At 45.9% G+C, this 12,353-nt stretch overlaps 1 protein-coding gene across 1 annotated transcript; it reads left to right on the forward strand.

Moving 5' to 3' along the window:
• The first annotated feature begins 1,002 nt into the window (after positions 1-1,002).
• Tm4sf19 (transmembrane 4 L six family member 19) lies at positions 1,003-7,812 on the forward strand. The gene is made up of 5 exons (XM_051191338.1): positions 1,003-1,128; positions 5,353-5,554; positions 6,073-6,138; positions 6,666-6,835; positions 6,971-7,812. Exons 2-5 carry the CDS (start codon positions 5,354-5,356, stop codon positions 7,152-7,154), a joined length of 621 nt encoding a protein of 206 aa, XP_051047295.1. The 5' UTR covers positions 1,003-1,128; position 5,353; the 3' UTR covers positions 7,155-7,812.
• The last annotated feature ends 4,541 nt before the right edge of the window (positions 7,813-12,353 follow it).

Here is a 12,353-nt window from a genome sequence, read left to right on the forward strand (position 1 = left end):
AAAATGTCTGTGGTTGGGGCTGGGGAGATGGTTCGACCAGTTAGGAGCACTGGTCAATCTTCCAGAGGGCCTGGCTTTGATTCGTAGTATCCACACCTTAATTCACAGCCATCTGTAACTCCAGTTTCAGGGATCCAATGCCCTCTAGCCTCAGCAGGTACCAGGCACACACAGACACATGTATGCAGAAAAATCTCCCATACACATTACATAATCATAATTTTAAAAGAGGCATGTGTGTGTCCACTTCCAGAATTTGTGAACTTACTGTTATTTTCTAAAAATTACTAAGCCCGCTTACAACTAAGAACCAAACAGGCATTCTGCCTCCTGTAATTCTCTCTGCTAAGAATAAGAAAGTTAATTAAGGAAAGATGTTTTACTTGGATTATTTCTAGGAAAAAAAGAGACAGTTCTTGGATATTAGTTGTCATCTTTGCTGTCACTGCGCCGTGGAATTATTTTTAAGGCATTTGTTTTTATTTTGGGCTTTGCTATATTTTGTTTTTGAGACAGGGTTCCTGCTTCCACTTCTGCCTTGACTAGGACTTATCTAAGGCCGGTCTGGAGCTCCCATCACTGTGCAGCAAAGTTTGTTGTGACTGAGACACTAGAGGGTGGTGCCTGGCGCCTGAACACAAGGAAGAACAGCCCTGAGGCCAAGTAAGTGAGGCAGAAGGAAGAAAGGGTGGGCAGTGCTCGGTGCTACTCACGGGAGTCCAGATTCTACAAGCAAGGATGATACAGCAGGATGGTGCATCGGGTGTGGGGGCAGGGTGCTGGTGGCAGAGGAGGCTGAGGCAGTTCTGGGTGCAACCAGTGACTCATTAAGACCATTGAGCTCATGAGGCCATGCATCTTGTTTCCTTCCTTGGAATCACGTGAAAATGAGCAGAGAGTGGGTCACAAGCTTGGGGTTCGCCTGTGACAGAATGACTGTGGGCAGCTGTGGGCACACATCTGCACTCATGCATGAATGTCCAGGCGACCTCTATATATACAGACCCTGCAAGCCTGCCTCAGTAGGAGTCCTGGCTGTGGCTGCAGGAGCCAAGGCCCATTTTGAACAGAGCACCCTCCACTTTCCTTTTCTCCCCTCCGGACTCGGACTCTTGTCTTCAGACCCAGGTAAGCCGAAATGAAAGGGTCCAATGAAATGATGTCCAGGAACGGCAGGACACCAGTCTTGCAATTCAGAGTCCTGGCTCTGCCGCTTAGAGTTCTCTCGGTGAACTTCAGGCCTCTCTGTCCCTGCCTAGAATACCTTTCCCATCCAGTGCCTCCCTATCAGCCAAGATTTTCTGTGACCGCACTTCCTCTGGCGGGCCGGGGGATGGGGGGGTGGGGGGGTGTCGTGTCTCGCAGGCAAAAGTTAAATGGCCCTGTGTGAGTGTGTGAGCGTCTCTGCCTCTACCACACTCCATTCTCCTTGCTCTTTGCCTGTTCTGCCTATCTTTTTAGTCCTCAAGGAAAGGGACTGTGTTTTTTCCTCTCTAGGCTCTAGCATAGTGACAGCCAAAGACTAGGTGTTTGATTAATATCAACTGAGGAATAAAGGGAAAGGTGGAGAATGGGGTACACACAGAATTTGTGCTCCCCCTCCGAGAAAACTGTGCCCACATAGTTGCTGATGCTTGATTGGTTCCAGAGTGGGGCCTCCTTGTTCTTACTACAGAGTCCAACCGGCAGGCCAGCCAAGGGTCATTAGTGATTAAGCAAGGCCGGTACCTCCAGGGGCAGACTCTCGTGTTAATTCCCCTTCATGTGTCCTTTACTCTGTTTTCACTTCTTATTTTGTGTTGCAAATGTAGCATGCCTAGAGACATTTCTGTCCATTGCTTCTGCACATGTGCACCCCCAAATATGTCTAGATTTTCATTTTAGACTATGACTTCAGCTTGCACAGAATGACTTAACAGTGTTCACATGCATATAGCATACATGTGTGCTTATGGATACTATGCAAAGGTACCATTTGCTCTCCTTGACTGTATGTGTAATACGTCTTTCTCCACTCTTTTACTTCGTGGCTGGTTTGGGATTGGCACTCACCAAGACACGAGGAGTCAGTTCACTGTGTTCAGTTATAGGGTCTCTCTGAATTCCACTCACCTGAAAGGACACACTCAGGTTTGGCATTTTTCCTCTATTTGTCTAAATTTGTTTGTTTGAGACTAGGCTCCTGTAGCCTAGGCTAGCCTCCAACATACTTTATAGCCAAGGCTAGCCATTAACTCCAGATCTCTTGCTTCAAACCCCAAGGAGCTGGGATAACAGGTGCACACCACCATGCCTGACTTCAAGAATTATTTGTTGATTATTTGAAGTTGAAGTTCAGCATTAACTGAGATCCTTTTCTTGTTTGTTTGGTTTGGGAGGATTTGAGACATGGTCTCTTGTAGCCACAGCTGGCCTCAAACTCACTTTGTGGAGGACAGCCCGGAACTCCTAATCTTCTTGCCTCTATTTCCCAAACCTGGGGTTATGGTGAGTGCCACCATGCCTAGCACAGGCTCATTAATTTTCCACCCCTTCCTAGGACTTCCCTGAGGAGAAACAGGAGAGTTTGGTTTTGATACTTGGAGGGTGGGGGGGGGGTCTCGATACATCTCACTCAAGGGTGGTTATGAGTAGGTGCTAAACCCTGGGCCAGGTTCAAAACACATTCCTGAGTGGCAGGAACATGCCAGTTCTTACTGGGCCCTGACAAAGTCAGTCCTCGGAGAGAGAGTGGGTTAGTGTCACAAGCAGAACACTGCCCTTAAATGGTGAGATAATGTGAGGAGGGAAGACTGCCTAAATCACAAGACAATGAGGAACTCAGTACAAGTGGGAAAAACAAAAACAAAACAAAAAAAAAAAAAAAAAAAAAAAAAACCACAAAAAACAAAGCAAACTCCAGCACAGTGGGAAGGAATGTTTTCCAGAGGCCTTGCTTGCTTCTTGAGAATAGCTGGATACTGGTCAGGAAGTGGGCTTCAAAAGGAGGCCTCCATCATCTTCCCTAGCTGCTTACTCCGTCCTTCCTTCCAACCCTGGAATCCCTGGGTAAAGGCTGTTCTTCACACCCACTCCCCTAACATGCCCCTCTTCTCTAACAAGACCCACACCCTTTCACTTGGGACAAGCTGTCTATTCAGTGTAAAAGGGTTTGGTAAAGGCCACTCACCACACAGAACAGAACTGCAAAAGGAAGGTAGGTGCATGGGGGCAGAGAGAAAACCTGGACTGAGGAATCACAAGCCACCAAAGAGCTGCGGAGACCCGCTGAGGAGAGAGCCTGCCTCTTCAGTGTTGCCCCTGGAAACCATCTCCTTACCAAACTGTAGTTTACACAGGTAGAAACTAGGTTAACTAACGCTTTTTTGGTTTGAGGCTCATTTTTATTTGTGTTTAGCTGCTGCTGCTGCTGCTGCTGCTGCTGCGACATGGTCCTCTCTTTGTAGTCCTGGCTGTCCTGAAACTCACTGTGTAGCCCAGACAGCCCTCACTCTTACATTCTTTTTGTTTGAAGCTCCTAAATTCCTGGGTTCACAAGTATGAGCCACCTGAAGCATGCATCAGACTTTCTTTTTTATGGCTGACTATTTCTCTATATGCATATAAAATACATTTGGTTGATGGACATTTGATTATTGGCACACGCCTGATTTTAGCTATTATGAGTGAAGCTACTGGGGACATCCAAGTCTCAGTGCTCGTGTGGGCAGGCATTGTCACTGCACTTTCATCAAGCAGAGGGATTGCTGGCTGATTTGGTAAGTGAATGTTTAGGCACAGGACAGTACCATACTATTTTCCAGAACGGTTTCACCGTTATGTTCTCACCACCAACACAACACGTGGGACCATTCCTGTTGCTTCTCATCCTCACCCACATTTATATACATTTATACACGCTAACAAGGCTAGGTGTCATTAGTGGTGCACTCCCAAAGGCAGAGCCAGGCTGATCTCTGTGAGTTCAAGGCCAGCCTGGTCTACATAGATCCAGGTTAGTCAGGGCTACACAGCGAGACCCTGTCTCAAATAAAACAAAACCAAAAAAACCTCTAACAATTTCAGGAGGTATATAGGCAGGCAGGCAGGCAGGCAGGCAGGCAGGCAGGCAGGCAGGCAGTCCCCTCTCCTCCGGTCCCCTCCCCAAGGCTAGCATTAAACTCCTGGGCTCCTGTTGTCTTCCTCCTCCTACCCTAACTTCCCACATAGCTGGACTACAGGGATGCACAGACAACTGGCTTGGGTCATTGACATCTTCCTTTTCTCCACAGTGCTCTGTAATTCTTATCATATATACATCCTGTATACATTATTAAATATATCCATAGATATTTTTGTTTTGTGCTATTGCAAATACCTTTTAAATTAAAATTTTCAACTTGTCATTGCCTGTGTATAGAGACAGGATACAGTATTAATACTTTATTGTTTGTCCTTGCTAAACTCACCTATCCAAGTAATTTTTAATACATTGTTTAGGATTTTCTACATATATAGCCAGATTATCTTTGAATAATGTTACTTTCTGTTTATGGTGGGCTTTTTCCCCCTTTGGTTTTTCAAGACAGGGTTTCTCTGTGTAACAGCTCTGGCTGTTCTGAAACTCACTTTGTTGACTGGCCTTGAACTCACAGAGATCTTCTGTTTCTGCCTCCCAAGTACTGGGACTGAAGGTGGTGGGTTTTGTTTTGTTTTTTATCTCATTGCAATGGATGAACAATAAGAACACCACTGACAGCCAGGTATGGTGTCACATGCCTTTCTGCAGAGATGGTTCAGTGGTTAAGAGTGCTGATTGCTCTTTCAGGGGTTCAATTCTCAGCCCCACATGGTATCTCACAACCATCTATGACTGTGGTCTTATAGGATCAGATGATCTCTTCTGGTGTGCAGATAGATGTATATGTAGACAAAACACCCATATATATAAAGTAAGCAAATCTTAAAAAAAGAAAAATTGTTCTCTGACTTCTGCAAGTGATGTATCACATGAATATCCCCATACACACACATACACACACACACACACACACATACACATACACACACACATACACACACATACACATACACACACACAGAGAGACACCCACACACATACACTAAATAAAATGTAATAAAAATTTAAAAGAAAAATAGAGAAATAATCACACAAAATGTGATGGATGTAGAAATGTGTGTGGTTGAAGCTTGGTAGAAAATGAGAGTTAACTCCAATTATTGTGGAAGACAGTGTGTTGTAAAATTCCCTCAGCTGTCTTTGATATAACCTGTTTCCAGAAGCTGTCTCCATCTGTCTCCTGTTGGGTATTCCCACCTTGGCTCAGCTGTGACACTCTCCCATCATTCCAGGATGCTGTCGTTCTCCCGGGTGTTGGCGTGCTCACGGACCTGCTCCCGCTTCCTCGGGCTGAGCCTTGGTACAGCATCCCTGTTTGCTGCTGGGGCCAACATCGCACTCTTCTTTCCTAACTGGGATGTGACCTACCTGACAAGGGGCCTCATTGGCAAGCATGCCATGCTGGGCTCTGGGCTCTGGGGAGGAGGGTTCATGGTATGTGTCTTGGGTTCCATGAGTGGGAATTTCCATTAGGAGGTTGTGGTGGTTGGGGTGTTCCAACAAATTGGTATTGGGTTCATAAACAGCCCAAGGAATGAGGAATGGGTGGACTTGCCATGTGTTGCTGGAGTTTTAGCTTGGAACCAGGAAGGCTAGATGGATGTCAGCACCTACACACGTCAAAACAGTTCAACCTGGGCCCTACAGCCATTTCAACAGTTGTGTGTGGCAGCTAGAAATACAAATCACCCAGTCTCTTTCAAATTTACTTATTTTTGTCTGCATGGGTGTTTGTATGTATATATTGTATGTGTACCATTGTGGGTGCAGGAACCTTCAGAGGCCAGAAGAGGGTGTCAGATTCCCTAGAACTGTACTAACAGAGATTGTAGGCCACAGTGTGCTGGAAACCAAACCTGGGTCCCCTGAAAGAGCCCCCAATGCTCTTAACCATTGAGGAGTCTCCTTAGCTCTCACTTAGTCTTCTCTTAACTCACTTCTCTGCTGTCAAGGTCCTCATCGCGGCTGTTCTCATCTCCATGACAGGGTACTTCAGTAAGAACGCAGCCTGTCTGTATGTAAGTTCCCACCCTTTAACACAACTCTCACATCCTCTACTCAAGACAGAGGGCTCAAGGGGCAAGTTTAGTTTTCAGTTCCTAACTATGCCCTTTAACAACTCCTTCCTGCCATTTATGCTTGATTCAAAAAAGAGATCAAGAGCGGGAATTTGGGCTTTAAAGCCAATAGCTTGCCATTAGAAGAGAAAAGTGAACAAGCAGCCAGCAATTTGCTAGTTCAGAGTGGAGACACTGCAGTAGACTAGCAAGGGGTATCAACCTGCTGGGCGGTCCAAAGACCCTGTGCAGTCCATGTGTCTATCTGTCTGTCTTTCTGGCCTTTCTCAACAGTTTCTTCTTGACTCTACCAAGACAGACACCTTATCAGCCACCACTGGACATGTTGTAAAGGAATGTGTCACACTGGCTACCCATGATAGGGTGGGAGAATGCGTGGCCACCAAAGAGGTTAGACTTGGCCATGCCATGTCACCAGCCCCCTGACCACAGCTCTGTGTAACCTCTGTCTCCTGCCTCCACTACAGATGCTTATTGCTCTGTTGTCAAGTGGCCTGGCTTTACTTGGGGCCTTGGTTTGCTTTATCACTTCTGGAGTAGCCTTGAAAGATGGTCCCTTTTGCATGTTTGACATCTCATCCTTCAATCAGACACAAGCTTGGAAATTTGGCTATCCCTTCAAAGACCTGCCCAACAGGTAACTGTCACCCTCACAACTACAATCCCGTGACCTAGGTCACCAGAGCCCCAACCCTGTGTTTTTCTATTGCAGTTCCTTGATTGACTATTTTTGTTTATTCCCCACCCCTGACCCCCTTATTATTGGGGCTAGGAATTACTTGTATGACCGCTCACTCTGGACCTCTGTCTGCCTGGAGCCCTCTAAGGCTGTGGTGTGGCACGTGGCCTTCTTCTCCATCCTGCTGTGTATCAGCCTCCTCCAGCTCCTCCTGGCGGTCATCCACTTCATCAATAGCATCCTTGGCCTGTTGTGCAGCTTCTGTGAGAAGAGCTAGGTAATGGATGTCCTTTCATGATGTATTGCTGCTCTCACTTCAAGGACATGGTGTGAGTCCCTATTAGGCCTTCCTATGGCTACCAGCACTTTCTTGCACATGGGGGAATGGTACAATAAAATGAAAGTCACACTGTGTACTTTGAAGATGACTCAGTAATAGAAAGAACAGCGAAGTTATTGCTGGTGTATGAGGAGGAGCTTTTAACTTGTAAAATAATTTCATTTCAGCCTCTTGACAGTCCCAGAAAAGCTGGCCATGTGTAAAGTCAGAGAAGCTGAGACTCCCCATTCTCAGACACATAGCTAGCTGACCCCCTCAATCCTAAGTTCAAGTTTGCCATTGTAATAGATCTGCATTTCCTCAAAACCATAGGCAGGAGCCATCATCACCAATGTGACTGTTTTGGAGACTGGGCCTTACATGGTAGTCAGGGATACAGGAAGTCATAAAGGTGATGTCCCGGTCCATTAGGATTGGCACCCTTACAAGAAGAGTGAGAGGCTGGACATGGTGGTGCACACCTGTGATCATCAGTTCTAGACCAGCCTGTGCTGCATATTGAGACCCTGTCTCAAAATAATAGGGCCAAGGATGTAGCTGAAGTCCACCAGGTTCAGGCTGAGGGCTGGTTTTTAATTAATAATGTACCCTTTTCCAGAAGGGGGGGAGAAGCCCTTTGATCCATAAAACATTCAGGTGTCAATTCTCAGAGGAACAGTCACTTTCCCTGCAGGGAAGGAGGAACTTTGACCTATACAACACCTGGAGCATCCTTTATGAAAAGGAGGGAGAAACCCTTTGTTTACATGCATACAAGATGGGGCCTCAGAGAGGAGGTGGGGGCTCAGGGTACGCCGGCCTTCAAAGGAGGGACCCATAAGGGTGGCTCTGGGGTAAAGATGGCAGCTGCTAAGCCTGAGGACCTGAACCTGAGGGTTAGCCCCCAGAACCCATCTTGTGGAGGGAAAGAACAGACTCCTGTAAATTGTCATCTGGCTCTCGTGCCCAATGGTAGCTCACAGCCATCTATAAATCTAATTTCAAGGAATCTCACACCCTCTTCTGGCCTCTGTGGATGCATGCAAGTACACAGACATACATATAGGCCGAACATTCATATACACAAGTAAAATAAAACAAATTTAAAATTTAAAATTATATTTATTTATTTGTGTATGGGGGTAGGAGTTGTGCACGTGCCACAGAACATGTGTATGCTTGATTGTGTGTGTATTGTAGACGGAAGTTTCTATCCCACCCGGTCCTGGAGCTGTTTGGTCCCAAATAAACAGAGGCAAATATTAATTATAAACTGTTTGGCTGATAGCTCAGGCTTCTTATTGGCTAGTCCTCTCTTAATTATTAACCCATTTCTAATAATCTGTATCTCCACGTGGTCTTGGCTTACTGGAGAATGCTCAGGTGTTCCACCTTCCTGGTGGCTGTATGGTTTGTCCTCAACTCTGCCTACCACCTTTCTCTGTCCCTGCTTGGATATCCTGGCTGGCTAAATCCTGCCTGTCCATGGGTTGAAACGTAAGTGTGTGGTGGTGGAGACATCCAGATCTCACTTGATACATGAGAACAAAGAAAAGGCCACTTAAGGACCAAGCCAATCAGCCATCTGCAATCCAAATCAAATCTACTGTTACCTTGATCTTCAATTTCTAGCTTACTGAACTGTGAAGAAATATGGTCAGGGCAGCTCATACTTATAACACTAGCACTCAGGAACCTGAGGCAGGAGTCATGACTGAGTAGAGAGACATTGTCTCAACAACAGCAACAACCACAGGCTTCTATTGACTAGTCCTCCTATACTGAGGAAATTTGTTGTAGTTGCCCTAACAGACTAATTAGACCAGGCTTCTATTCAGTAGTCTATGTTCTATTGGAAGACCCCCCTTAACTCCCCACTCCTCCCTCTCCAAACCCTTCCCCTCAGAAAGCCTGGCAAGAGGCAGCTCCTCCCCAAGCTCAAGACCTCACCTACAGGGTATTTAAGACCCTGTTCCTAAGCCCGATGGGTGAAGACCCTGTTTCCTAAGCCGGATGGGTGATTTCTCCTCTTTCTTACCTGGAGATCACCTGGGGGTGCTTTGCTTGGATTAAACCTAGTCTTGTTAATTTGGCTTGAGTTGGCTATTAAATTGGTGGAGAAACCCATTACCGGGAATCCCAAAATACTTGTTCATCTACAGTAGAGTTCAATAAATCATGTATTCTGAGTGCCCACGATATACCTGAACTGCTGCACATGCTGTAACTCCGATCCAGAGGTGCCCAAGACAAGCTTCTTGCCCTGGTCCTTGCCCTGCCCTTCAGACTGATGATCCATTTATCATAATTTGGACATCACATGCTAAGAGCTATGTAAGCACCAGGCAGTGGTGGTGAATACTTTTAATCCCAGCACTCAGGAGGCAGAGGTAGGCAGATATCTGTGAGTTCAAGACTAGCCTGATTTACAGAGTTAGTTCAGGACAGCCAAGGCTACACAAAGAAACCCTGTTTCACAAAAACGAAAGAACTATGTTAGCATTCAACACAGGTGCCAAAGAGCTCAGGGGAACAATGAACTCCAGAGAAAGCCTAAGGAAGGCTTTGGTTGTTTGTATCTGAGCTTGTAGAACTTGGAAGAGTTGGTCCAACAGATAGGAATAAGAGGGTGTCTTAATTATTTCTCTACTGTTGTGAAAATATGCCATAGCTAAGGCAATTTATAAAATAATAGTTTACTGAGTCTTACAATGACAGAGAATGAGTCCATGATCACCATGGTAGAGAGCATGGCAGCAGGCAGACAGGCATGGTGCTGAAGCAGTAGCTGAGAGCTTTGTATTGTATCTGAAAGTCTGGAGGCAGAGAGAAAGAGACTGTGCCTGCCAAGGGCTCTTGAAACTTCAAATCACAGCTCTAGACTCACCTCATCCAGCAGTGGCATGCCTCCTAATCCTTTCTAAACAGTTCACCAATTTCAGACCAAACTTTCAAATGTATGAGCCTATGGGGGCCATTCTCATCCAAACCATCACAGCATCAGACAGGGCTGGTACTGCTGAGCCCAGGGGCAGATATGGAGGCTATGCGCACTGAGCTGGTGAGCTGGTGTGGGCTCTGTACTCTGCCATGTGGTCTTTCTCCACAGAGCTCAGTGTGCTGGACAGTTCCACGAGGAAGGCATAACAAGCCAGTGGGATCATGAAGAATGCCAGAGAGCAGCCATATGAGCCACGGAGAGATTTCAAGCATGGGGCACAGGAAAGCCACTCTGTGAAGGATGCTTAGGGAAAGTGGGGTTTAGTTGTTAGAACCAAGGAGACCAATCTAGGCCTCCCGAATGAGGTTTTTGTTTTGTTTGAGATAGAGTTTCATATAGCTCAAGCTGGCCTTAAACTCACCATGCAGCTGGGGATGGTCTTATATTCCTCCTGATCCTCCTGCCTCCACCTCCCAAATGTGCCATTATGTCTGGCTGAAGAAGGTACAGTCTGAACAAAAACCTGAATAGTAAAATTAGTCTGTCTATACTTGAACTGATAATGGGTATTTCCCCAGCAACTACCCCTTCTAAGCATCATAGAAGACATTTTGGAACTTTTAAATAAAACCGTCAGGTTGAAGGTTACAAAAGAAGCTTGATGAACACCAGAGGAAATTCTTTCTCTTAGTTTTTAAATTATGTGTGTGGTGTGGTGTGTGTGTGTATGTGTGTGTGTCTGTGTATGTGTGTGGGGGTATATGCACATGACTACAGGTAACCTCATAGGCCAGAGCATTGGATTCCCTATAGAGCTGGAGTTACAGGCAATTATAAGCTGCCTGATTTGAGTTCTGGGAACCCAACTCAGATCCTCTGCAAGAACAGTAAGTGCTCTTAATACCAAGCCATGTCTCCAGCCCCCTTAGTTTTTGAATAAGGAAGAGGTCAGGATCTACAGCCTTCTAAAACAGGATCCAGCACTGGTACCTGGAAGCCTGGAAGCATCCTAACCTGCTCCTTCCTGACTTGTGCACCACAGCAGGATGACCCAGGCTGTGGTTAGGGATTGGAGCTGTGCTCTGCAAACTTTTTGTTTAGGGGGAAGATGACATTTTAGGTGTTGAGGATCATGTAGTCCTTTTGCAACTGCTCATGCTCATGTCTAATTAGGTAAAAGCAACTGGGAAGATGCAAATGAGTATCTTGTGTTTCAGATTTTTTTTTTTTTTTTTTTGGCTTTTCAAGACAAGGCTTCTCTGTGTGGCTTTGGAGACTATTCTGGAACTAGAGACTGTCCTGGAACTAGCTCCTGTAGACCAGGCTGGTCTTGAACTCACAGAGATCTTCCTGCCTCTGCCTCCCGAGTGCTAGGATTAAAGGCGTGGGCCACCAATGCCCAGCAGTTTTGGAAATTTTTTTTTAAAGATTTATTTATTTATTATGTATACAGTGTTCTATGTGCATGTACAGCTGTGGGCCAGAAGAGGGCACCAGATCTCATTATAGATGCCACCATGTGATTTCTGGGAATTGAACTCAGGGCCTCTGAAAGAGCAGCCAGTGCTCCTAACCTCTGAGCCATCTCTCCAGCCCAGTTTTGGAAATTTTTAATTAAAGTTTTGGTAAAGCTTTCAATTTCTGAGCCAGGTGGTGGTAGCATACTCCTTTAATCCCAACACTTGGGAGGCAGAAGCCAGCCTAGTCTACAGAGTGAGTTCCTAGACAGCCAGTGTACCGGCCTGTTCTTGGGGTTCTGACAGGATATGCTCTCAGCTGCAGCCACTAAGAGCACCATCTGTGTTCACTATGTTCCCCCTTTAAAAGGGCCCTGTCCACCTCCCATCCTCCACACAGCCCCCTCTGTTCCTCTGCCTCCCTTTCTCTTTCCTACTGCTCCTGTCCCCAGAGGCCGCTTTTTATGATCCCTTTCCCTAAAAAAAAAAAAAAAAAAAAAAAAAAAAAAAAAAACCTCTTCGTGAACCCTGCCTCATGGCGGCTTTCTCCCCCGCTTTTCTTAAATTAAGACTACACAGACAGGCCCTGTCTTGAAAATCCAAAACAAACAAACAAACAAAAACACTTTCAATTTCTGTAATCTCCACTTGTCACAAAATACCATTTCTTCTTTCTGTTTTGTTTTGAAGTGGTCTCGCTCTTAGCCCTCAACCTCCTGACACTGGATTTATAGGAATGTGCCACCACACCATGTTTTG

The sequence above is a fragment of the Phodopus roborovskii genome, unplaced genomic scaffold (assembly GCF_943737965.1).
Source record: "Phodopus roborovskii unplaced genomic scaffold, PHOROB, whole genome shotgun sequence".
NCBI classification, from domain to species: domain Eukaryota; kingdom Metazoa; phylum Chordata; class Mammalia; order Rodentia; family Cricetidae; genus Phodopus; species Phodopus roborovskii.

Coding starts and splice junctions, on each gene's coding strand:
- Tm4sf19 (XM_051191338.1), top strand. CDS start 5,354: ATGCTGTCGTTCTCCCGGGTGTTGGCGTGCTCACGGACCTGCTCCCGC. Junction 5,555..6,072: donor TCTGGGGAGGAGGGTTCATG/GTATGTGTCTTG, acceptor TCTGCTGTCAAG/GTCCTCATCGCGGCTGTTCT. Junction 6,139..6,665: donor AGAACGCAGCCTGTCTGTAT/GTAAGTTCCCAC, acceptor CCTCCACTACAG/ATGCTTATTGCTCTGTTGTC.